General features: G+C 34.9%; 1 protein-coding gene across 1 annotated transcript in view; it reads right to left on the bottom strand.

The window, feature by feature from the left end:
- Positions 1-9,382: 9,382 nt before the first annotated feature.
- The window catches only part of BCHE (butyrylcholinesterase), a 63,942-nt gene continuing 46,635 nt past the window's right edge, over positions 9,383-26,689 (bottom strand). The window contains exons 3-4 of the mRNA XM_049628597.1: positions 16,257-16,423; positions 9,383-9,771 (exon numbers count right to left, since the gene is read on the bottom strand). Of these exons, the coding sequence (XP_049484554.1) occupies positions 9,647-9,771; positions 16,257-16,423 (292 nt within the window). The 3' untranslated portion in view covers positions 9,383-9,646. The remainder of the gene's footprint in view (positions 9,772-16,256; positions 16,424-26,689) is intronic.

The raw sequence follows: 26,689 nt of genomic DNA, 5'->3' as shown, positions 1-26,689 counted from the left end.
GTAATATATAATAACTCATGAATATATGCATATGGAATGCCCTCTCCCCACAAAAAAAAGATTCTCTTTGGTCAGTATGAGTATAGTTTTTTTTTTACTTTTTCATATTTTCTAAGTTTTTTCAATAAACATATATTTTTAGTTTTTAATTTTTTTAAGAAACAGACTTTTTTTTTCTTTTTTTTTTTTTAAGAGACAGAGAGCATGAAAGAGGGAGAGGGGCAAAAGCAGAGAGAGAGAGAGTTGTAAGCAGGCTCCACACTCAGCATGGAGTCTAATGAGGGGCTTGATCCCACAACCCTAGGATCATGACTTGAGCTGAAATCAAGGATCGAGGGCTCAACAGACTGAATCACCCAGGCACCCCCAACAAATATTTTTAAAATTAGGACTTGTGCTATTAACATTTTTTACAGATGAATAAGACAGAAGAGGAGAGAATAATTAATTGGTGTATGGATATGCAATCATCAAGTTGTTTTTGAAGATGAAGGTAGCTGCCATTTTATATGGCAAGGAGTCCTCTTCTAAAGCTACCTTTAAAATTTGTTTAGGGGTGCCTGGGTGACTCCATTGGTTAAGCCTCTGACTCTGGCTTTCTGTTCAGGTCATGATCTCACAATTTTGTGAGATCAGGCCCTGCACTGGGCTCTGCACTGGCAGTGAGGAGCTGCTAGGGATTTTCTCTCCCCCTTTCTCTCTCTGCCCCTCCCCCACTCATACTGTCTCTGTCTCTCTCAAAATAAATAAACTTAAAAAATAAAATAAAACAAGATAAAACAAAAAAAAAATAAAATAAAATAAAATTTGTTTGGTAGGAGTACCTAAAATGGGAAAATGTCCCAAGACATTCCACTACAAAATTTCTTTACATGGATCCAAGCCAGACTCACTTAAATTGACAATGATGATAGTAATGTGATAAATCAAATACTTCTTGTTAGGACATCCGTATATAATAGTTTGAATTTTGTTCTTCTAAAAGATAGTCACAGTTTAAAGGAGTTAAAAGATGATCAAAGGATATCCTTAGAGGCGTGCGTAGGTGGCTCAGTTGGTTGAGCATCTGACTCTTGATTTCTACTCAGGTTATGAACATAGGGTGGTGGGATTGCTCCGAGCTCAATATGGAGCCTGTTTAAGATTCTGTCTCTCCTTCCCAATGCCTGTCTCCCCAACCTGTGCTCTATCTCAAAAAAAAAAAAAAAGAAAAAGAAAAAGAAAAGAAGAGAAAAGAAAAAGAATGTTTTCCAGGTGATATAAAATTTATATGGAATAGTGGAATTCTATGTAGCAGTGCCAACCATTGGTCAAGAAGTTTAGGTGCTCTGGAATTTGATGCATTCCTTGGTAGCCTTCAATCTACTCCAAGATAAATAAATAGTTGCCTCTGTAACTGACTGTAATACCAGGTAAGCAGACAGGGGACATGGTACTCACCCTCTGTCTTTGAAAGCTTCAAAAGTCTTAAAGAAGGAATGGTGTTCTGTTAGAATTCTAACTTAATATTTTGCACATGACTTCAAAGGGACAACTCCAAGGGAGGTTATTAAAATTTTATCTTTCACGGTTTTGTGAAAATGTTAATTCACTTACCAAAGAGAATATTACACACACATTTGGTTTAAAATTGAAATACCGCAGCAGATGTTAGCATTTGAGTTTTTCACTTACTTATTACCGTGCACAAAGATAGTAACTCCAAAATTAGCATATTACAATGTTGTAAAACAAAGATAACACATTGAAGCTAAAGAAAACCAGGGAAATATCTTTAAGAACAGTGGGAGAAGAATCCTTTTGGATTAAAAATGTTGTTTTCTGTGTGGAACTATAAACTAAAGATTCATTTCTGTTGGTGGTGAAAAACCAAAGCTAACCCAAGTTGTGTTCCTCTCAAAAACTCATATCTTTCTAGTAAACCTGTTTAAAAAAATAATATGAAATTACAAATACAAAATTACATATAGTGCCTTCAGAGGAGTCCTTGCAAGTGAAGATTCCTTAAGTTATATTAACTTCATGATAAATCTTTCTCTGTGAAAATGTTATTTTTCATCTGTTCCCAAAGGCCTAGTAGTATAATGGAAATATGCATTACAGATGTAAATGTAATCCTTTATATCACTAGTGGCTTCTAGACAACAGCACAAAGATCTATAGTTATTCCTTTGCATTAATAAAAAGGAAAAAGAAAGAGTAAAGGAGAGAAGAAAAAAATAAAAGAAATCATATATGCAAAATGAGAGAATCCATTTGCTCATGGCCACTCTAATAGGAAAACAGTATGAACATGAAAACTTAAATTTGATATAGAAGGGGAAAAAATGCTAGAATATTAAGAAATGCTAAAAATGAAAGACACCAAAGACTTGAGATTAACACAGAAATGCAAATTATTATCTGCTTAAAAAATTGGTAGAAATGTGACTGTGCCCCAGGCACTTTATTATTTTTTTTAACGTTTTATTTATTTTTGAGACAGAGAGAGACACAGCATGAACGGGGGAGGGGCAGAGAGAGAGGGAGACACAGAATCGGAAGCAGGCTCCAGGCTCTGAGCCATCAGCCCAGAGCCTGACGCGGGGCTCGAACTCACCGCGAGATCGTGACCTGAGCTGAAGTCGGCCGCTTAACCGACTGAGCCACCCAGGCGCCCCGACACTTTAAAAACGTGTTGGATTTTAGTTTAGACTGTTAAAGTAAAAATGGCATTGGACAAAATAAACAGGCAAGGGAGACTTTATTCAAGACTATTACAATCGTAGAGAGAGACTGAACTCAACTCTGTGAAACTAAAGAAGTAAGAGTATTTAACTGCTGAGGTGAGTTGGCAGAAAAGTACGAGGGGACTTTGAGGAAGGGTTGACTGATGGTAGGCATTCAGCACACTGAGTTATTCTTGAGTCTGCAAATGTTTTTATCTCTGGTTAGGGCATCTGTGTTTGGTACTTGGCTCTCAGTGAAGTTGGAGGGACTGGGAGACAGAGCCACTCTATCTTTTACTGTTTAATTTTGAAGCCCTAGTATATAGGTCCTTCAAAAAGCCATTTCCTAGTACTAACACTGGCAAAAGGCTGGGATATTTGCATACATTTCAAAAAGGCAGAGAAAAAACTTACAATTGCAAGATTTTTAATATAGATGCTCTAAGGAACAGGAGATTAAAAGGGTATAGACAGCAAGAAGTCTGTCTAAATTTTAGATGAGCCGAGGGGACCATTAAGGCCATCTTCCTCTAAACAAGGACTTTGAATGTATATTTCAAGTTAGATGAGATTTATTAGTTACATTCCACTGGTCACCACTGCCCATGTTTGCTAAAATTGGGAGTGGCAATTTTAGAGAGATGATACAAATAGATGATAGATAGATAATAGATATCATTTTCTGGCATATTCATTTTTAAGGATTTTAGAATGCTTAACATTATTAAATACATTTTTATAGTTTATTCTCCAGAGACATTTTTAATAAGTTCCCCCCCTTCTCCCTAAATTATTAACGGAAATCAAAATAATTAGAATGGAAGGTCTCGCTTCAGAGAAACAAGGTAATACAGTAATTGCCTCGAGCAAGAGGCTTCTGCTAATTCTTCTGAGATGAAAAACAACTCTTAATACTCACCTACCTAGTTTAATAATCATTAAGCATTTAATCCTAACATCTCTTTATGAGTCTGGCAAGAATGAAAACCTACTTGCATTTTTGAGAATTCTCAAGACTGTCAAAACACTTTTTAAGTGAAAAGGACACTAGAAAATGAGAATTAAAATTCTGATTCCTTATCTTGAATCTAAATTATTATATTCAATTATTATCAAGTGAGCCAATGTGGGTTGCCTCAATGCAAACAATGATCTTCTGTAATAACTGCTGTTACACACCACCATAAAATATTATATATTTCAATTACCCATCTTATTTTTCAAACATATCTCTACCCAATCCTATATTTATTGGTAAACATGATTTCTAGTGTAGAGGAAGAAAGTATGCACCCCAAACCTGAAACGCTCAAGTGATAGATCATTTGGATAAATTTGGTTACAAATGGAAGCTGTCATACTCCTCCTTCTCTTCTTCCATTTTTAAAAAAATATTTATTTATTTATTTTTTTTAATTTTACTCTCTTTTTTTTTAATGTTTATTTATTTTCGAGAGTGAGCGATAGAGCATGAGCAAGGGAGAGGCAGAGAGAGAAGGAGACACAGAATTCAAAGCAAGCTCCAGGCTTGGAGCTGTCAGCACAGAGCCGGACTTGGGGCTCGAACTCACAAACTGAGAGATCATGACCTGAGCGGAAGTGGGGATGTTCAACTGACTGGGCCACCCAGACGCTCCTTAAAAAATTAATTTATTCATTTTGAGGGGCACCTGGGTGGCTCAGTCAGTTAAGTGGCCGACTTCGGCTCAGGTCAGGATCTCGTAGTTCGTGAGTTTGAGCCCTATGTTAGGCTCTGTGCTGACAGCTTGGAGCCTTGAGCCTGCTTGAGATTCTGTGTCTCCGTCTCTCTCTGCCCCTCTCCTGCTCATACTCTGCTTCTCTCTCCTTCAAAAATAAATAAATATTAATTTTTTTAAGTAACAGAAATTAACTTGTTTTTAGAGTGAAAGAGCACAAGTGAGGGAGGGATAGAGAGAGAGGTAGAGAGTGAGAATCTCAAGCAGGCTTCACACTGTCTGCCTGATGATGCAGGCTTCGATCCCATTAATCGTGAGATTATGATCTGAACAGAAATCAAGAGTTGGACGTTTAACCATCCGAGCCACCCAGGGACCCATCATCTCCACTGTTTCTTATCCTTTCATTTATCCACTGAGTCAACAAGCACCACACAGTGTGGCAGCATTGTGCATGCAGTTCCTAGTTGGGAATCCAGTGATGAATCTCATAACATCAAGACATTGGCAGTTAATTGCCTTGGGAATTCAGGTTTTCCAACTTTCAGGGTAATTGTAAAGGGTTAAAGTAGGTTTGTAAATTGTAAAGTCCTATGAAAATGGACAATGCATAGAGAAGAAACCAGACTTCTTTGGTGAGGTAAGTAAGTTTTGTGTTAGGTGTGTATGGCTATTGGTGTTAAAATTCACCTCTAATATAACTATGCCACTTCTATTGCTTTATTATCTCATTGATTGGTAACTCTAATGGTGAGATTTTGGACCAAGGATAAGACAGAACAAGGTAAGCTGAACTCATGGAAGCTATGGCCTAATTGAGGAATTCCTTCCTTTTCTCCTTCCTTCTTTCCTTCCTTTTTTCCTTCCTTCTTTCCTTCCTTCCTTCCTTCCTTCCTGCCTGCCTGCCTGCCTTCCTGCCTCCCTGCCTTCCTGCCTTCCTGCTTTCCTGCCTTCCTAACCTCCTTCCTTCCTTGTTCCTTCCTTTTCTTTCTTTCTTTTCAGGAAAATTGTAATTTTAGATGTTGTTCACATTGGGATATATAATTAGATTTGTGGCTTGGCTATATAAAAGTTTTACTTGTTCTATGCCCCACAACCTGTAATGCCCTTCCTGCATTTTGATTGACAACATCCTTCACAAAGTATTTGACAATATAATTGGTCTGTTATGAGTCTCTTCAATAAATTTATAAGTAAAATATTTTACAATTACAGTAGCTCTTGTCAATGGTATGTCAAAGTGACTATTGTGTTTCATCAGAATTGGTCCTAATATAAGATATATTGTCTATTATATAATTTCATAATATTTTTATAATTGTATATTAATACACAATAAATATGTATTAACAAAATATACATTTCGCATTAGTGTCTAATGCATAATTAGATGGCCATCATATGACCACCATGCACTCTTCTTTTCTAACACTGATCTTCCATGACTTATCATGCATGGGGTTACATCCCAGTAAACCCATTTTAAGTTGAAAATATCATAAGTCAAAAATGTATTTAAAACACTTAATTTATTGAAGTTCATAGCTTAGTCTAGGTCATCTTAAATGTGCTCATAGCATTTACATTGGCCTACAGTTGACTATAATTGTCTAACAGAAAGCTTATTTTTTGTGTGTATTTATTTATTTATTTTGAGAGGGGAGGGGGAGGAGCAGGGGAGGAGCACAGAAAGGAAGAGAGAGAATCCCAAGGAAGCCCTGTGCCACCAGCACAGATCCCAATGTGGGGCTCAAACCCATGAGACCATGACCTGAGCCGAAATCAAGAGTCAGTCACTGACTGAGCCACCCATGCACTCCATAACAGAAAGCTTATTTTATAATAAAGTGTTGAATATCTCATGTAATTTATTGAATACTGTACTACAAGTGAAAAACAGAATGACTTCCTGGGTACAGAATTTTTGTAAATGTTCACCCTCCTGATTGTGGGGCTGACTGGGACCTGCGGGTCGCTGCCACTGTCCAGCGTCACAAAAGACCATTGTACCAGATACTGCTAGCCTGGGAAAATATATCAAAATGCAAAATTTGAGGTACAGTTTCTCCTTAATTCCTATTGGTTTCATACCATTGTAAAGTCAAAATATTGTAAGTCAAACCATCATAAGTAGGGGACTGTCTGTATTCCAAACCTCCTGTTTTTCCCCTATCTTGGGACTGTTCAGGGAATTCTTCAATGTGACCACCTGCTGGACATGAATAGAATAGTCCTGTATGTGTGTATGTGTGTACCTACCTGTGTGTGTGTATTTTAAAATCTGGTGTTTACTTTGTTCTTTAACAGTCTCAAGTTTCTACCGAGATTGTATTGATAAATAGCATTGCTGGTTTACATTTACATTAAGTATGTTTGGTTTAAAAATACATATGCCTTATTTTTCTTACAATCCTCATTTAAAAATTTTTTAAATGTTTATTTTTGAGAGAGACAGAGAAAGAGTGTGAGTGGTACTGGGGCAGAGAGAGAGGGAGACACAGAATCCAAAGCAGGCTCCAGGCTCTGAGCTGCCAGCACAGAGCCCGACAAGGAGCTCGAATTCACGATCCATGAGATCATGACCCGAGCCAAAGTTGGACACTTAACCAACTGAGACACCCAAGCGCCGCTCTTACCATCCTCATTTTAAAACAAACTCTTTGTAAAGAGAATACTTTTGCTCAATTCAGTAAGGCTACAGGCACAACAAGAATTTTACTAGCTGATGAGTCTGTCCTCTTTCTTTAGCAATGTCAGGAAGGTCCCATTTATTTGAATATTCTGCTAAAAATGTCACAGCTGCAACTATGTTAAGATTTATCCATGAAATTTAATTTCTGATTGGTCAGAAGCTAATTACCTTGCCTTCATGCTAATAATGTTCAGCAGCCAACTTACTTGAGAAACAAAATCAGTTATAATGGTATTTTTTTAAGGTATGTGACTTGTTACCTTAATCCTTATACGTATTACATGGATACCAAACCATAAATGATGATCAATTTGCAATAAACCTTATAATGCAAAATCTTGTGGAGAGTTCCACACCACAAGAAATAATAATGTTTTCACTTAAATAATTGATCAAGCTGAGTATCGTGATACTGGTTGGAATAATTCCAGTTGTTCAGTTGTGACCTTAGACATAATTTTCCCTCATACTTTTGAAAAATGTACCTTAAAATTTTACCAGAATTAGGTGATAACCTCCATGGCTTTGTGAATTTATGCTAATATCTCCCCATACTCTGCTTCTGGGAAGGGTTTATGCCATTTTGAGGTTTTAATACTTCTGTACTGTTAGTATTTGAGACAATCAAAACTTTTTTCATCTATGAGCCTGCTGAAATGTAAATCTGCAAGATCTATTCAGAAGTATTAGTTTCCATTATTTTATGCAGAAGTTTCTCCCTTGGCTTGGGGTCCCTGGATTAAAATACTGCACTGAGGGGCGCCTGGGTGGCTCAGTCGGTTAAGCGTCCGACTTCGGCTCAGGTCATGATCTCACGGTCCGTGAGTTCGAGCCCCGCGTCGGGCTCTGTGCTGACAGCTCAGAGCCTGGAGCCCGTTTCAGATTCTGTGCCTCCCTCTCTCTCTGACCCTCCCCCATTCATGCTCTGTCTCTCTCTGTCTCAAAAATAAATAAATGTTAAAAAAAAAATTAAAAAAAAAATACTGCACTGAAACTGCCTTTTAAATGGCATTCATAGTAAGAGAAATTGTATAGACGCTGCTACACAGTGTTTTCTCCAAAAGCCTTAACCTAACTTCCGGCAATGGTGCTAGACACAGTGGATTCATAATAGTTTATTTACAGAGCAAACACGAAGGAGTTTATGTGCTGGTTGACTCTCCTTGTTGCATTTAGGTAAAATTTTCAGAGTAAGTCAAGGCTTGTGTCAATAAAATTCAAGAACAAATCAATTGATTGTCCAAGGTAGGGCAAAGTGATCCACGTGATCTTTTCAGATGACTGGAGCATGTCATTTAAGGCAGGACAGGTATTCTATAAACATAATCATGTTTTCCTAATTATTGGTCTCATCAAGAGTATCTTTAAAGGGTCTTTAATGATGTTGAACAGGCATCATCTCATTTCATATCTCAGAGGGTTCTACATCAAAAGGAGGCTCAAATGATTCAGAAAAACATAATGGATCCTGGAAGAATGGCACCCAAAACAAAGATGGTGGTGTGGAATAAATGCCTGCTCATTCACCTATTATTTGTGGTATTTTTTTTTTCCTTCCTTGCTTTCCTTTCATTCCTTCCTTCCATCACAGGATGAAGGAAGAACTATAAAGCAAAAATATCCATTTACAGCAGCACTGAAGTGATTATCAAAACTGACTTGAGTTGTATAATAACTCCCTCTAACCAGCTGAAGATGATAAGGTAGCCTGAACTCTGAATGACCTTGAGTGAGGATGGCAAAACCACACTGTCTCTAACTATGAACATCCTTGTGGCCAATGAACAATGGGACATGCTTTAATCAACAGTCTACAGATCTACGAACTCACTTTGTCCTATCCTGGGTGTCAGTTTTCAATGCTTAATTAACACAATCAACTTGCACTGCCTCTTCTGGAACTTAAAGTCTCTGACTTCTCCTCTTTACTGAACTACTCAATTAATTTATTCATGGATGTCTTTAGTTGCCATGCCAGTTAGTAAATGCAGTTTTGTAATTTTTTAAATTATAATAATACTATCATTTGTCTACAGAAAGTACAACAATTTCTTTCCTGGAATTAAACAATTTCCTTTTGAAAATCCTAATATTTCTGGGTCCAGGCAAGAATTCTCCTAACCCAGATGCTTAACTGACTGAGCCAATTAGGTGCCCCTCAAGACCTAGTTCATTTTAAAAAGATACCTTTTTTATGAGTGGTCATAAACATACATATGCAACTAAAAATAGAATACAGGTATTTTTTGAGAGAATAAATTCTTAAGGTTATTCAGGAAAGAGAGTTTGAAGCTACAAATCATTTTAATATGCATAAAATTAATTGTCAAACTTTATATTGTGGAATTTAATTAAACATATTCTAGCCATTTGGGTTTTGAAATGCTAGGTATAATACTAAGTGAAAGATGTGAGGAATCGATATTATCCTTCTGGCATTTTTGTTTCAGCAGTATAATAGCTTTCTTACATGGTGTGTAAGAGAGCTAGTGATATTTTTACCTTGATCTATAGGAAAATGAACATTCTATAAAGGGTAAATCTATTAATTAGAGACCTGCACAGCTTTCTTTCTTGCTAGTATAATCATTAAATTGATTTTTCCAGTCCATCATGTAATTGTTCCAGCGATAGAATCCTGCTCTCCATTCTCGTTCTGCTTCATCAATATTTCCTGTAAAACATGGAATAAGTTGTATTAATCTAAATTTTAATCTGTTTACATTAATTGAAAAATAATTTTGATTATAGATGCTATTTTCTCCAAGTACACTGTGCAGTAATTTTTTACTTTTCATTATTTATTATCAGCTTCTTTCGCTACCTGAAAAGCTTTAATAAAATTTTATACTTTACATGGAAATGCAAATAATATATATGTGTAAATTGAATATATCATAAAAATGTGAACATGAATTGATATATTATGTCAAATTATATTACATAACATATATTTAGTTTCTAAGAAGATATATAGATATTATCTTTTTTTGAACCCCTCTGCATAACAGAAATCTCATTTAATGCATTTCACTTATATATGATACAACAGACTATTATTTCTGATGAAAATATTTATATATATTTATTAATGCATAAGGGTAACTTTGTAATTGACATTCCATGATTTTATACTCACCCTATATGAGTTATTTTAATTCCAAACAATGCCTACTCATTGAAAGCAGCTTATTGAAACTACTACATGAAAGTAGTTTATTAATTGCTTTACAAATTAGAAAGATGACTAAGAAAATCTCTGCTTTTCAGTAGCTTGCAAAGTGTATGCATGTATCAGGAGAAAGGAGTGTTTATGTCAGAAATAATGTGAGGCAATGAACCAAAAATAGTCTATGTGTACTACAGGCACCTTGAAACCTTGATTTATTTGAAAATCTATTACATTAAAGAATAAAGTTTGTGAGCAATAGAAACTCTTGAACACAAACTTCTGAAATTATGTATATATGTTCCTAATATTAAAATTTTTTAATGTTTATTTATTTTTGAGAGAGAGAGAGAAGGAGTGTGAGTGGGTGAGGGGCAGAGAGAGACGGAGACACAGAATCTGAAGCAGGCTCAAGGCTCAGAGCTGTCAACACAGAGCCTGATGCGGGGCTCAAACTCATGAACCTTGAGATATGACCTGAGCCAAAGTCAGATGCCTAACCTACTGAGCCACCCAGAAGCCCCTCCTAATATTAATATATATGATAGCTAGAAGATGGTTTAAGTTATTTAAATCTATAAGTATTTTACACATTTGTTGTTTTACTTTTTAAACTCTTAGAATGCTGTGCTATAGCCATTGAATTAAAAACAGCATTTTGAGTTATTTCAGTTACCTTGAGAATAAAGACTGACAGTGTTTTAATTATATACTTTTCAGTTAGGAATTTTTGAAATTAATTATAACTTTGTAAGATATTAATTTGGAGAAGGCAGTTCATATGATCTCACTACATTATACATGAAAATGTGTCTTTGTTTCATTCATACTGTTAACAATGGAGCACATTCAGTGATTTATTTTTAGTTTATATGAAAATCAAAATATTTAAAACATTTACACAGCTATTAAAATATCCCCTGTAATTTAAGATATATTTAAGTTTGAAATATTCATAATGCTTGGACTTTGGATAAATATTTGAGAATATATACAAAAATTTCCCATTTTAAAAATGGCTTTTAAAAGGTCAATGACTGTAATTATTTTGTGAATAATAGAACTTTTCTAAAAAAACATTAGATGTGAAAGACATTAAATATCATGCCAAATGATCCACTCCTATGATATTTTTTATAATTAAATGCTGTTTTAAGTGTTATGCAAAATAAGGGCTCTAAAGTTCAGAAAGAACAAAATTTTTGTTATAAGAAATAAATGAAAAAAAAAAGAAATAAATGATTGGTAATCTAGCACTCACACCATGAATTTTAATACTCAGAAAAAAAGTCTTAGATTTAATTTTTTTTCTTGTACATAGAATAATGCCAAATCCATTAATTCATATAAATGTAAACTTATTTCCTTATGTATCATAATCAAACACTATACTTTGCTCTTTAGTGCACAAATGCATTGTAAACCTTAATAATTTTTTTCTTTAATAATACTGAACATTGACTGAGACAATAAAATATGAAACATTTGATTGTTTTCTAATACAACTCAGAAGAACTGAATACACCTTAGTAAAAAGATAACAAAAATTTTGAATCCATGACATAAATCAAACCAAAATTAGTTCTTTTTCTTCCTCTTCCTCCAAACTGGAATACTACTTAAGTGGCTATAGATTGATTATCTGTGAGATGTAGATCTATCATCTTGTAGTTAACAAGGTACTATAATGTGAAATAAAATACATTATTTAGGCTTTGGACTGATGTGGGTTAAATTCCAGCTTGACCACTTATTATATTTCTGACATAGAAAGAATTCTTAACTTTTCAAATTAGTTTTCCAACTGTAAATGGGGTTGGTGTTCACTATTGTGCAGTGTTACTGTGAAGGATAAATCAGCTGGTATGTACATTATAAAATCAAGCTCGATACAGCTATTGGGAGCTCCAAAAATGAATTTACTGCCCTATTACAAAAATTTATTCTTAACTTTGCTCTTTATTGAATCCATGTACAGCTAGATCAATACCAGTAGTTCATAAATATATTGACACAACTTTTTCAGGACTTTCTTGCTCTTTGATTTGTCCACATTGTTGTCTCACTTGGAAAAAGAAAGAGTCAGGCTTTCTTCCTTACAGAAAGAGTAATACTAATAAAGCTACTTTTTGTCTTGCCAATTAAAAAAAGAGTGAGCATATTTCACCAGAGTGGAGTCTATTTAATCAAGTTGAAGGAGGTAAGAAAGAATACAGGGGAGGTGAGTTGACTCAAAATTATAAATGGAGGTAAAGTTAGAAGAAAAGATTAAAATGGATATTGAATTGTTCTGATCATTATAATAAAAAAAAAGTGATTCATGTACTTTGAGATTTCATTGAAAATCTCTCTTGTCCCCATTACTTATTTTCCTATTTGTTAATCAATTACTAAAATTACCAAGGAATGCATAATTCTTTATGAGACAGATCAGAAACACATTTATTGTCCTGTTATAATTCTGAGTGTGGGACTAGAGTGAACTATATCTATACTAATACTACAGAGTGAATTACCATAAGCTCAGGCTAGGCTTTATGAAGACATCACTTACAGGCATACCTATTTTATTGCACTTTACTTTATTGTGCTTTGCAGATACTGCGTTTTTACAAATTGAAAGTTTATGGCAACCTTGTATCAAGTTAGTCTATCCACACAATTTTCCCAACAGTATTTGCTCACTTCATGTCTCTATGTCATGTTTTGGTTCTTCTTGCAATAGTTCAAACTTTTCATTATTATTCTATCTGAATTGCTGCAATCTCATGATAAAACTGTAAAGGATGGGGAGTTGCTTCTTATGGATGAGCAAAGAAGGTCATTTCCTGAACTGGAATCTACTCCTGATGAAGATGCTGTGAAGATTGTTGAAATGACAACAAAGAATTTAGACATTACATAAATTTAGTTGACAAAGCAGCAGCAGGGTTTGAGAGGATTGACCCCAATTTTGAAACTTCTACTGTGGGTCAAATGCTATCAAGTAGCTCAGATGATAGTGTTTTTAGCAATAAGGTATTTTTATTTCAATTTTTTAAATGTTTATTTATATTTGAGAGAGAGAGAGAGAAAGAGAGAGAGAGAGCACCAGCAGAGGAGGGGCAGAGAGAGAGGTGGAGACAGAATCCTGAAGTCGGACGCTTAACTGACTGAGCCACCCAGACACCCCAGCAATAAAGTATTTTTAAATTAAGATGTGTTCACTATTTTTTTAGACACAATGCTACTATGTCTACTACTTAATGGACTTCAGTATAGTGTAAATATAACTTTTATATGCACTTGGAAACCAAAAATTCGTTGACTTGCTTTATTGTGATATTCACTTTATGGTGGTGGTCTGAAACCAAATGGCAATATCTCCCATGTATGTCTGTATTTTTAAAATGCAACAAAGGAAAACAACACTAGATCTAATGCTTTTCTTCATTGGGAAGATTTGAAGGTCAAAGTGGTTTTTCCTTTAGGTAAATTTACTCTTTCACTTTCAGTGAAAAAATATTGGTATCTTATTGACATTGAATGGATCATTTCTCTACTTCCTTTTCTTTCTTTTTCAAACAATTATCAAGTACTGTGCAGTTACATTTTGAGTGAAAATTGTTGATAACATCTGAAACAAATACTGCACATTTTATTTCTTGCAGGTGCATGCAATAATAGCACAGGCATATGCTGAAGTATAGTCTGAAAGTTAAGTGCTAGAATTCATGTGTTTAAACAAATCTTAAGGATCATTTTATTTGAGAACATTTATTGCTCAAAAGTAAACTACTGCTCAAGTGGTACTTATAAAGCTCATTGGGTTTCCATCTTGAGTGAGGTAAATATTTCTCCTTTTAAGAAATCCAGTTAGTGTTTTTTTTTCCTTTATGTGTAGAGCTGTTTTGTGTGTGTGTGTGTGCGTGTGTGCGTGCGTGTGTGCGTGCGTGTGTGTGTGTGTGTGTGTGTGTGCATTTAATAATATTGCCATAGAAACTTCAGCACAGGTCATCTGAATAACCCCAATTTTCAAAATATCAAAGACTGAAATGTATGAGGTTTTGCAACTTGAAATACACAAAATATGGTAAGAACATGTTTTCTTAATCTTTTTAATCCCCCTACATTATTTATTTATAAAACCTAAAAACATGTAACTTCAAACTGGTTTTGTTTAAATGTAAAAAAGTTGTTGATTGTTAATGAAGACATTGATTTTACAACAATCATATCATGCATTTACTTTAAATTTTATAAAATATATTGAATATAACTTTTGGGGGACAATTATCTGAAAAATGCTAAAGTATAAAATTGTGTTTTTTAAAGACACTTTGGAACTATTCCAAAGCACCGTACAAACCCAGAGCAGGGTATGGTATTTCCAAACAGCTCAGTGTTACTCAACTAGGGAGTGGTTCAGCACTGGATAGGAAGGAGTGGCAGCTAGCCAAAAACTTAACAGTGTGTTTATTCAACCTGCTTTATGACAATTCACTATTTAAAGATAGAGATTTTGAAGTACATCTTCAAAAATTGTTGATACTGAAGTTTTATTTTGTCAACAAATAAATTACAATAGGCTGCACAAGCTCAAACCAGAACAAGTCAATTTGGCTTATGATAAGTTAGTCATTGAAAATCCTCCCCACTCCCCTTTCATTGTCCCTCAAGTACAACCTTCTCATTTAAAAATATTTTAAGTAAAGATTAAGAATGTGCCATCTGTGATATGTTAAATGGTACCTCTTTTGGTCTCTTGGCAGTTTAAGCATGTTACCTCATTGTTATTCACACCCGGAGGACACAAGGGCAGCACTGTAGGTTTGCCAAGGGATGCAGAAACCCATCTCTGGATATATATTATGTCACAGAACATTTGGTAATACACAGAGCACGGGTATTTCAGAAACATCTCCCAAACAGATGGAGTACATAATTATAATTTTGGTGAGTAATGTCTGATGATTAAAACACATATTAAACAATCAAATATAGCTCTGAGATGCCCATATTTGCCTGAAACTAACCCCCAACCTCTCTAAACATTAAACCAAAACAGCTACTATATTGCGGTATCTAACACAGCCTGAAAATTGCAGAGTATTATGATGAACAGAGTGGTAAAGTCTAAAGGAATGGGGCAGCAATATGTCTGATGGTTGAAAGTCAATTACTTTTACTTGAAAAATAAAGACCTGAGGAGTCACATGGGTTAGAAACAGCTGGGCATTTTAAAACCAGCAAGTGAGTGAGATACACATGTCATTTTCCTCACAGAAGAGGCGATCATTCAAGCTGATTGCTCAAGTTGATTTAAATATTTTCTTACTAATGAATTTTGAAATAACATAATAATATGAACCAGTTTTCCTAGCACTTCCTTGTATAAGCTTATGGAATCCTTTCTTAAAGATTAGTTAACTAAATTGTTGTCTGTTTATTGTATTATGGAATACATGTATGTGTTCAAGATAAATATCTCTAACCTGAGAATATTTAGAAATTTTTGGAGTCTGCTTTTAAACATTTAATTCTGGAGGGTTTTTCCCCCCCTTAGAAATCAAGAGTTCTGTTTATCAATAAATTTGTTTTTACCTCTCTTTGAGTATAAATTATATTTCATTCTATATTTTATTAATTATATTTTTAGTTCTATACATTGCTTACTTTATTTATTTGTTCATTTATCCATTAATTAGTTACACATAGACTAATGTGTTAGCAAGCAGTGCCCTATTTTAGTTCCACTACCACGTTTTATGTTCCTCTACGGGAGAATTTCTATTTTAGTTTTCTTTACTACTAAAGTGCTCCTCATATAGTAAGACCTCAAAACACATCTAAACTTGCTGGAAGAAAGTTGTTAAAATTATCTACTCACTGGAATCAAGTAATTGTAAAATCACAAGTTAATACCATCACTGTGCCTTGGATAGTCTACCTTTTCTCCCTTTTACATAATCCACAATCAATTACTTGACCAACTACTAAAAAGCACATACCTGTCATTTCCAAGACTTTGGGAAAAAATAGTGTCCAGAATCGGCATTGTTGAGCACGTAGTTTAGTGTATACTTTTGGTGACTCTGCATTCAAGGTTAAATATTTTTGATCGGTGCTTCTGAAGGCAGGCCATCGTGTGCTGTTGTTCTGGGTTCCATTTGGATTTCTAAAAAATTAAAGAGACACAGTATAGTTCTACTAAAATCATTGTTAGAATATTGTTCTCAAAAACCAACAAGAGCTTTTAAAAAGTCAGAAAAAATGTGGATTTGTTTTGATGAGGTCAAGTAAAAATGAACTGGGTAGAACGTTTTCAGTAACTTGAAGCATTAAATTAGTTAAAAGTGTAGGAATTAAAATTTAAAGAAAAACTTTTTCCATGCATTTTGGCTTAACATACAAGGAAGAAAAAAATTTTTTTCTATTTCAGGAATGCTAATGTTTTCTTCACACTTAAACAAGCTTGAAGGGTCAGTATTCTTTTTGTTTCCTTTTATTCCTTTACCTCAGATCCAATCTTTTCACAATGAAGATTAATACCATTTTCTCAATATCTTGCATCTATGTTGTTCTATTTGTTCCTGTCATTACTGTCTGAGTTTGTGACTGATTACACATCTTATTATGCAATAACTTCGTTACTATAGGAAACTGCCTTCAGTCTCACTTTTAAAGATAAAGGTTCATTTATTTCTTTTGAGAGAGAGAGAGGCGGGGGGAGAGGCAGAGAAAGAGAGAGACAGAGAATCCCAAGTAGGTTTTGCACTGTCAGTGCAGAGTCCCTGATGAGGGATTCAAACCCATGAACCCTGAGATCATGACCTGAGCCAAAATCAAGAGTCAAATGCTTAACTGACTGAGCCACCAAGGTGCCCCAGTCTCACTTTTAAGTTGATCACTGATTAAAAATTGTTTCAGTGATTCACTGTGGGTTCAGATAAATTTAATTAATATGGTGCCACCCATATTTCCAAGCTTATTTTCAGATAGTCTCTGCATAAGGCAACCAACAGGAATTAGGGACAGTTCCTTAGTAATTCCCTCCTCTAATTCACTTCCTTGCCCTTGTCACAGCTACTCTGCTTGGAATCCCTTCATTTCCTAATAGCATGGGTCTAGGTCAATTCCAATTCTCTTTTTTATATTCTCTTTTTGTGCTGATATTTCCTATATCTTTCATTGTGATTTTTAAATCAATAACACTTGTCTCTATTTTTTAGAAAAAAATTTTAAATGTTTTTTAACATTCATTTTTGAGAGACAGAGCATGAGTGGGGGAGGGGCAGAGAGAGAGGGAGACACAGAATCTGAAGCAGGCTCCAGGCTCTGAGCTGTCAGCACAGAGCCCAATGCAGGGCTCAAACCCACGAACCATGAGATCATGACCTGAGCTGAAGTGGGGCACTCAACGGAATGAGCCACACAGGCACCCCTCTATTTTTTAGAAATTTATAGTTTGGGGTTTATTTGCACCTTTGTAGCACTCAATAATATGTTCTTACCTAGATCACACAAACACAAATTCAAAGAGTAAACATTTTGAGACTCCAAATAGCCACTGGTGAGTCCCTAGATTTCCCTTTAATGAACTTTTGTGCTATGATTATGAATTAGACTCTGCTCTAAGATCTAGAAATACAAACAAATATGGGAAACATATGTACATATGTGCAAGGAAGAACATTCGTGAAAACAAAGAATCAATATATGGTAGCCTAAACCAAACATAAACAAAGGGACACAAATTGTCAGAAGAGGGAACAATCACTACATGTTTGCAAGAAAATTGTCTGAAGGAAGGAGATTCTAACTGACATAAGAAGAGCAAATAAAGAACTGATCCAGGAAGAGAAGTTGGGAAAACTAGAGAAGGAGAAAACAATTAACATAAGTATAAATAATGAGTGTTCATCTTAGGTCAAATAACAATGAAAAAACTAGTTTTCTTGGAATATAGGATAAAGGACATCCTATTAGAGTTACAGTTTCAGGATATCAGTGTTATTGCATTAACATCTGACAGCCTAGGAAAATGGTTTGAAGTACAACTGCAGGCATTTATTATTCTTAAGGGACTTTTGACTAAATGGCTTATTTTGAACATAACATTTTAGAAATACTGACCTGGAAGTCATCCAGAATAATCAAGAACCTATAGTCACAGGTATTTCTATCATAAACAGAAGACTAAAGTGATAAGGGTAAGTAATTCATTCCTTCCTCCTAGACTCTACCTTAAGTAAAATTATGTAAGAAAAACTCTAGTTGAACTTTTCTAAAAATTCAATGCACAAATTTCTTTGTCATTCTAATAGTTCTGTAGATTGGTATGGATAGAAAGTTCGGAGTAGTGACAGCAGATACAAGGGTTTTTTTTGTTGTTTTGTTTTGTTTTGTTTTCCAAAAGCCTGTGAACTCAGTAGATTTTGGAAAGAGAAGCAGGCATTCATTCAGCGTGGTTATCTACAGGCACATTTTGCCATCAAGAACTTGTATCGAATAAGCACCATAAATTCATATTTTATCATAAAAGTAGACATATTCAACCATGAATTCAGGAGCTTTGGAGATAAATAGCTTCTTGATGGACTAGTTGATTTTATGTAGGAATTGGATGGTTAAAAAGAATTATTAATAACCAGAGCTATTCAAGCTAAACCAATATCATAACAGGATTGAAACCTCCTGCTTTAGGGTATTATTTGAGAGAGGTCATGAAGAAAATTTCTCTGGATCACAGATGGCACACTTGTCTAGGTGAATTATGTAGTCTTTTCCCTTTCTTTTAAAGCTTTAGAAGCTAACAAGTACAGCTGCTGGAGGCTGGATATTAAACCAGGAGAACCATTGGTCTGATTCGGTACAGCAATTCTTATGTTCCTAAATTGCCCACTTTCCTTCTAATTCCACTCTAATTAACTTATGGCACGATTTTAACTGCTCATTCATTTCTGGCTGCTGCAAATGGTGACTTAAAGTGAGCTGACTCGTACTTGAGTTCAAGAGCAAAGCACTATTGGCACTGCCCGTGTTCATTTGACAAACTTTGTTCTATGAAATAACTCATGAAATTCCAAAATGCAATTCAGAGATAATAAAATTCCTTTGCCTATGGATGCAGATATAGTTTTCAAAAAGTGATTGAAATAGGTATTGAAGCGATCGAGCATTTTACTGTATAATTTGAAGAAATCTTCAAAGAATTTAAAACTTAACAAGAGATATAATTCACTTTCTATCCGCATCAATTAAAGACTTTATGAAATACAACGTATTTTCCAGATACACAATTCTGAAACACTATATAATTTTAGTCTCAAAACTATAAGATATATTTAAACATCTTGGCTTTGCTGTTTTTTAAAAATATTTCCTGTTCTTGTCACAAAATAGAGACTTCAAAGTGCTAATACCTAAATTTTTTTTTTATAAAATAGAGAAATCTCTGCTCTGTTTTTACTATGAGATTTTTTTCCCCTACTTTGTGGTATACAGAAGCGGTCTAAATATCATTCATTACACTTTTCCTCTTATGTAGGTTTGAAAAGTTTTAAGACACAGCTTGTTTAACCAAAAAGGCAGAGTATTTTCCTAACATCTGTATTTCAGGAAATTACCTGCTTGTCATTGATATTTGAGCAAAGATTTGATGTCTTATTTTATGAATAGACTTATAAAAAAGACTTTAATTGACTCAGGATGCCTGATATGAAGAAAAAGTATGCATTCAGCTCTGTGCATCAAGTTTTCTTGGGATTATAAATCCCAGGATTGCCTATAAATCTTAACATAAGAATTAAGATTCTTTTTGATTAAGAATTTTGAGACAATGGTATCTAAGAAAGCTATACAATGATTTTAAAGTGAATATATTTCTAGTAAGATAAAGCCATGATTAGTAGTTGTAAATTGAAAGGCCATCTGAAATATTCCACTCCTGTGAGAGGGCTACAGATGACACTGGATAATTTCTTAAATATGAAAATGTTTATAGATTTATATTCTATGTTAAGTCACACTTGAATAAAATTGTATATTAATTTAAAGAGTAGAAGGGCTATTAGAGAATCTGAATTTAGCAAAAAAATTCATCTATTCATTCAACAAATACTGAATGCATATGATTTCAGGTTTAAGTCACAGAAAATCAACAAAGACAAAAATAAAAACTCTTGCCCCTTGCAGTATTCATTCTTTGAGGAAGATAGACAATAAACAAGATAAATAAGGAAAATACAATATGTTGGGTAGTAATAGTTCTAGAGAGGGGGCAGTGGTGAAGGAATATGCAATAATGAATTTGATTGGCCTTGGTCCATAGTTCTTATGAGGTAACCTCTGAATGTTTGTAATTTTGCACCATACCGAACTGTTTATGCTAACACGGCGACTCATGGTGGGCATCAATGGCTTTTGCTAAAGGCTTGACTCAGGGTGGGGCTATTCACACTGATATCTTATGGAAGGAACCAGCCATTCCAGAAGGACCAACCATGTGATTAGAGGGTTGGGACTTTGAGCTAGGTAATACCAACCTGACCTCCAGGAAGAGGAAGAGGGCTGAAGATTGAGTTCAAACACAGTGGCTAATAATTTAATCAACTATGCCTATATAATGAAATTACAATAACACTCTGAACCTTAAGCTCAGGTGAGCTTCCTGGGCTTGTGATACTCCATGTACACATTGCCACAATTAATGCCATGAAGGTAATGCATCTATGAGGTCCCAGAAGCTTTGCCTTTGGAATCCTGTCAGTACCAGATCCTGTTTTATGTATCTCTTCTTTTGACTGGTTCTGATATATATCCTTTTATTATATAAAAACTGCAATTGTGAAGCGTCTTGGTGGCTCAGTCGGTTAAGTTTTCTACTCTTGATTCCAGCTCAGGTCATGATCTCACAGTTGGTGAAATTGAGTCCCTCATCTGCACTGAGAGCACAAAGCCTGCTTGGGATTCTCTCTCTCTCTCTCTCTCTCTCTCTCTCTCTCTCTCTTTCTCTCTCTCTCTCTGCCCCTTCCCTGCTCTCTCTCAAAATAAATAAATCTTTTAAAAAAGATTGCTCTCTCTGTCTCTCTCAAATAAATATTGAAGAAAAAAAAACTTCAATTGTAATTATAGCACTCTCCTGAGTTCTGTGAGTCATTCTGGGGCATGATTAAATCTGAGGAAGTTCACAGAGACTTCAAATTTAGAGCCCACTATTCTGAAGTGAGGGTGGATCTGGTGGCTTTGAACTTGGAACTAGTGTCAGAAATCTTGGGCTAACTTGGAAGTCTGAAGGCCTGAGCCATTAACCTTGATTTGGCTACCTCAGGGTAGGGAAGCTGCAATATTTGATAGGAAAGGAACTTTTAAGTAAAGACTTGAAGAAGGAGAGGACTGAGATATGCAGTTTTTTGGAGGAAGAACATTTCAACAGAAGGGCTAGAAAGCAAAGGCTACAAGACAGATAAGCATCTGGAGTTTTCCATGAAAAGTGAGTAAGAGAGTGGGGCTAGAGTAGAGCCAGCCAGGGAGGGAGTAGTCTGAGGGGAAGTTGGAGAGGTAACAGGAGACCACATTAATTAGTGAACTATAGGTCCTTGTAAGCTTTTTACGTCTACTCTCAGTGGGAGAAGTAATTGGAAGGTTTGCACAAAGAAGAGACAAGATCCACTTATATTTTTCAAAAGATTATCTGGCTGGAATTCTGGGAATAGACTGCAGAGAATCCAAAGCCAGAATCAGAGAGAGCACCTAGGAGACCACTGTATAATTTAGGTGAGAGATGATGGTTATTTGAACCAGGTAGGTAGTAGTAGAAGTTGAGAGAAGTGGTCATATCTTGAGTTGGTATCTATCGAAGGTAGAGAGCAACCTTGCAATTTGCCAATGGAGTAGATATAGAGAGAAAGAGCAGTCAAGGATGACACCAAGGATTTTGGCCTGAAAAATTGGAAGGATGAATGGAGTTGCCATTACTGAGATAGAAACTGCTGCAAGAAAAACATATTTGGAGGAAAATATTGAGAATTCAGCTCTTTGCATGTTAAATTTGAGATCCAAATACAGAATGGAAGTAGACAGTTGGAATTTAGTGGTTAATCTTTATTTTACTGAGGGAATCTCTGTCTTACAAATGGATTCACAAGCTCTTGAAGGTACTATTCCCCAGGAACACCAATATTCTGACTCAGTTTCCAAATTTCAATGCAGAAATGACATTTAAAAATATACACCTTGCAATAAATGAATTCATAGGACACACAGCACCTGTCCCTTCCTATATTGTAGCTCCTTGGTCTAATGCTCCTCTTACCATCTTGTCAGACAGGCCTTCCTTGATGACTCCATTAAAATGGCCAGTCTCGATTTCCTCACACTTCAAAATTTACTTTTTAAGTTTTATTTAAATTCTGGTTACTTAACATACAGTGTAATATTAGTTTCAGGAGTACAATATAGTGACTTAACACTCGCATACAACACTTGATCCTCATCACAGGAAGTGTATGCCTTAATCCTCATCACCTATTTTACCCATTCCCACACCCACCTTCCTTCTGGTAACCATCAGTTTGTTCTCTACAGTTAAGAGTCTGTTTCTTGATTCGTCCCTCTTTTCCCTCTTTGTTCGTTTGTTTTGTTTCTTAAATTCCACATATGAGTGAAATCCTATGGTATTTGTCTTTCTCTGACTTATTCCACTTTTTATAATACTCTCTAGCTCCATCCATGCCATTGCATATAGCAAGATTTCATTCTTTTTTATGGCTGAATAATTCTCAAAATTTATTTTAACTGCACATTTTCCTCTTTCCTCATCACAGAGTGCTATGGTCTGAATGTTTGCATGCTCTCAAAATAAGGTGATGGTCTTAGAAGCTGGAGCCTTTGGGAAGTGCTTCAGCCATAAAGGCAGGCCCTCATGAATGGGACTGGTGTCTTTATACAAAAAGTTTCATAGAGATCCTTTGACCCTTCCACCATGTGAGGACACAACTAGAAGGAGCTGACTATCAGTTAGGAAGAGAGTCTTCGGCAGAAGCTGACCATGCTGGTAACTTAATCTTTGACTTCTAGTCTCCAAAAGTGTAAGCTGTTGTTTATAAGCTACCACATCTGTGGTATCTTGGTATCGCAAGAATGGGCTAAGACAGAGGGTAAGCTCCATGCAAACCATCATTTATTTACAACCTAAAACTGTGCTGAATCATAGTATTTAGGAAATAAATATGAAGAAAAAAATAAGAAACATCACAACATCATGGTAGTTTATCTCATTTGTCTTTAACTATAGTAAATATTCACATTTAAAAACCACCACCACATGGGAAATTATATTTCAAAGATGACTTATATGACTATAAGAGTCTATGAGATAGTTTTAACATATGCCTTACATGTAAACTATTTTTTACCATGACAGTTTAACATTTAAATAAACATAATTGATAACATAGTAAAATTTGTACCTAGGAGATCTCATTTAAAAAGTGAGATGTGCAGATTTATTATTCTTAGAAAAAAATTAGGAACCAATTGAGCAAAACTGATCAAAAAGAAACTAAAAAGCAGATAATATCATGATTAGTAGTGGTAGCAGAAAATGAAAAGTTTCACAAGTTGCTTCTATTTTGACATTTATGTAAAGAGAAAACAAAGCAATTTAACATAGTAAACAAATTTTCTCTTCATATATAAGTATATGATGATGAACATGAATTCATAATCTAATCTGTTTTAGAAAAATATGAAGACAGGTAAAACAGTGATGCTAGTACATAGCAAGGGATAAATAAAATCCTGTTTCTCTCAAGATCATATTCTTTACTTCATTTTGTATACAGGCAACTCCTTACGATAAATGTAGACATTAAATACATTTTGAAGTAGTTTTATTCCTTCTAGAGACATTTTCTGTGACTATATTTATAAATTTGACAAAGTGCCATTATTGATTTCATTTAAGTGTGCTAAAAACTATTCAATCTTTAAAACTGACTAAACAATAGCTTTTTTAATTAAATTAATAGTAACATTTATTCTTTAAAAAAATTTTTTTAACGTTTATTTATTTTTGAGAGACAGAGAGAGGCAGAGCATGAGCAGGGGAGGGGGAGAGAGAGATACAGAATCCGAAGCAGGCTCCAGGCTCTGAGCTGTCAGCACAGAGCCCAACGCGGGGACGCGGGGCTCAAACTCATGAACTGAAAGACCATGACCTGAGCTGAAGTTGGACGCTCAACCAACTGAGCCACCCAGGTGCCCCAATTGTAACATATATTCTTAATCATATAACCAACTCAATATCCACTGAATTCTCTTAAATCAACTTAGTATTAATTTGTGAATGCATTCCCAATAATTCAAACATACTGCCTCCATTTTAACCTATAAGGCTGTATCCTAGGTTGATCAATTAATTTTATAGAACTTATACTGAACTTGATCGTTTCCTACAAGTTTCCAAGATGAATCTTTAAAGACAAATGGAATAATTTAAATACTTTTTCTTTGCATACAAACACACAAAGATGCATATTTCTATGTATCTGACTCCTGACTCTGTGTGTGTGTGTGTTTGTGTGTGTGTGTGTGTGTGTGTGTGTGTGTGTATGTATTCTGCAACTCGAATATTAGAGGTACCAAAAACAATTGAACAAATATCACTTATATACAAATGTAATTTATATCATACTATTGAAACTCACTGTAAAAGTACCAGTACCAGATTATATAGATAACAACTATATTTTGAGCTTTAGAGTAAATAACATCTTACTTATTTTTGCATATTCAGCATGTATCATAAGCCTGCACAGAAACTATACGTTCAATAAATCCTTGCTTAAATGAGAACTAAGTGACTAGCCTTCAGAACTTTGGATGTATTTTAGATGAATTTAATATCAGTTATAAAATATTAATTTTCACAGTATTAGAAGAGAGGAATTAACTTTATTCTCATGTGTTAAGATGACAAAAAGTCTTGTAAATAATACTCTTCTCAGGTTAAAAACTTGAAAACTCACATTAGCTCTTTAAGTGTCTAAAGTAATAATGCATTTAATGTCCAAGTCCTACATCAGCTGATGAGGAGTCACAATATGCACGACTTTCTGAGTTTCTCATAACCCCTGTTCACAAACTGAAACTCAGCTCTTTTCCAAGGTTCATTTTAGATTCACTGTAGTTTGTTAGGAAGGTTTTTATGGTCGTACTGTTCTCCCTTTGTAGGCAATAAGGGCAAAAATATTAGTTACTAAAGCAATATGTAGTGTATAATAATGTAGTTGTGCATAGAGAGTTTTTTATAAATAGATTATTTGCAATTTAAATTATATTTAATGCAAATATCTAAACCTAGTTCACTTTTGTTGTTGGCTTCCTTCCATCTCTTGACATTTCCAGTGCAAACTGTGGAGATGAGAGAAGTAATTATGGACGAACAAGTCTCTAGATTCATTGGTTTGTTAAGTTTCCTCCTTACTCCAACAGGTTCGTTATTCTAGGCAAGAGTCTGGGTACCCAGAAGGGCAGGACTGTATTAGTACAACACAGAAGTTGTCAGTAATTCAGAAATTCTTTAACAATGACTTCTTGCATCTAAATCTACTGTGTGGATACAGTCCATGGTCAAGTTGGTTATTAAATTTTTATTATTTATCATTCCTAACTAGTGGATTGGAATACATTCTTAACCTCACAGAAAAATAGGAATACAGATATTTATGAGAGAAAGAGAGATCAGAGGAAGAGGAAAAGAAAAGAAGGGAAGAAAAGAGAAGAATCCTAAAGGCCATGTAAAAAACTGCATGATCCTGTTACCAAATTTGCTCAAAAGACAAACCATATCAATAGGCTAAACCACCTATGGAAGAAAAAAAGAGAGGGAGGTTTATTGTCACTCACCATTAATAAAAAGGAACAGATTACATTTCAGTTAAATAAATACCATTAGTTAAATGAGATATGTTTAGCTGCAGATCATCTTCTAACTTTGAGAATAATTAGTAACTGTAGTAACTGAAGGTAGGCAGCATATGGGCTGAGGTTTCAGCACTAGCAATAAGCAAAGGCCCATTATGATATAATATAGCTAGATATGTGCTATGAAAGTGGATGCCTGGTAAGAAAGAAACATCTAGTCTAAAGGATGATCATAAAAAGTAAAACTGTGGAATATTGAAGGTAAGATTTTTTTTAAGTGTATTTACTTATTTTGAGAGAGAGAGAGAGAGAGACATAATAGGAGGGCTAGAAAAAGGAGAGAATCCCAAGTGGGCTCTGGGCTGGCAGCACAAAGCCCCAGAAGGGACTCAAACCCACGAATTGTGAAATCATGACCTGAGCTGAAATCAAGAGTTGGACACTTAACCGACTGAGCCACCCAAAGTGCCCCATGAGGTGAGAGTTCTTCAGGAAACTTGTCTAAACAACAACT

Source organism: Panthera uncia, chromosome C2 (genome assembly GCF_023721935.1).
Source record: "Panthera uncia isolate 11264 chromosome C2, Puncia_PCG_1.0, whole genome shotgun sequence".
NCBI classification, from domain to species: Eukaryota; Metazoa; Chordata; class Mammalia; order Carnivora; family Felidae; genus Panthera; species Panthera uncia.
Note: the sequence above shows the minus strand (reverse complement) of the source record. Positions and strands in the feature narration are given on the sequence as shown.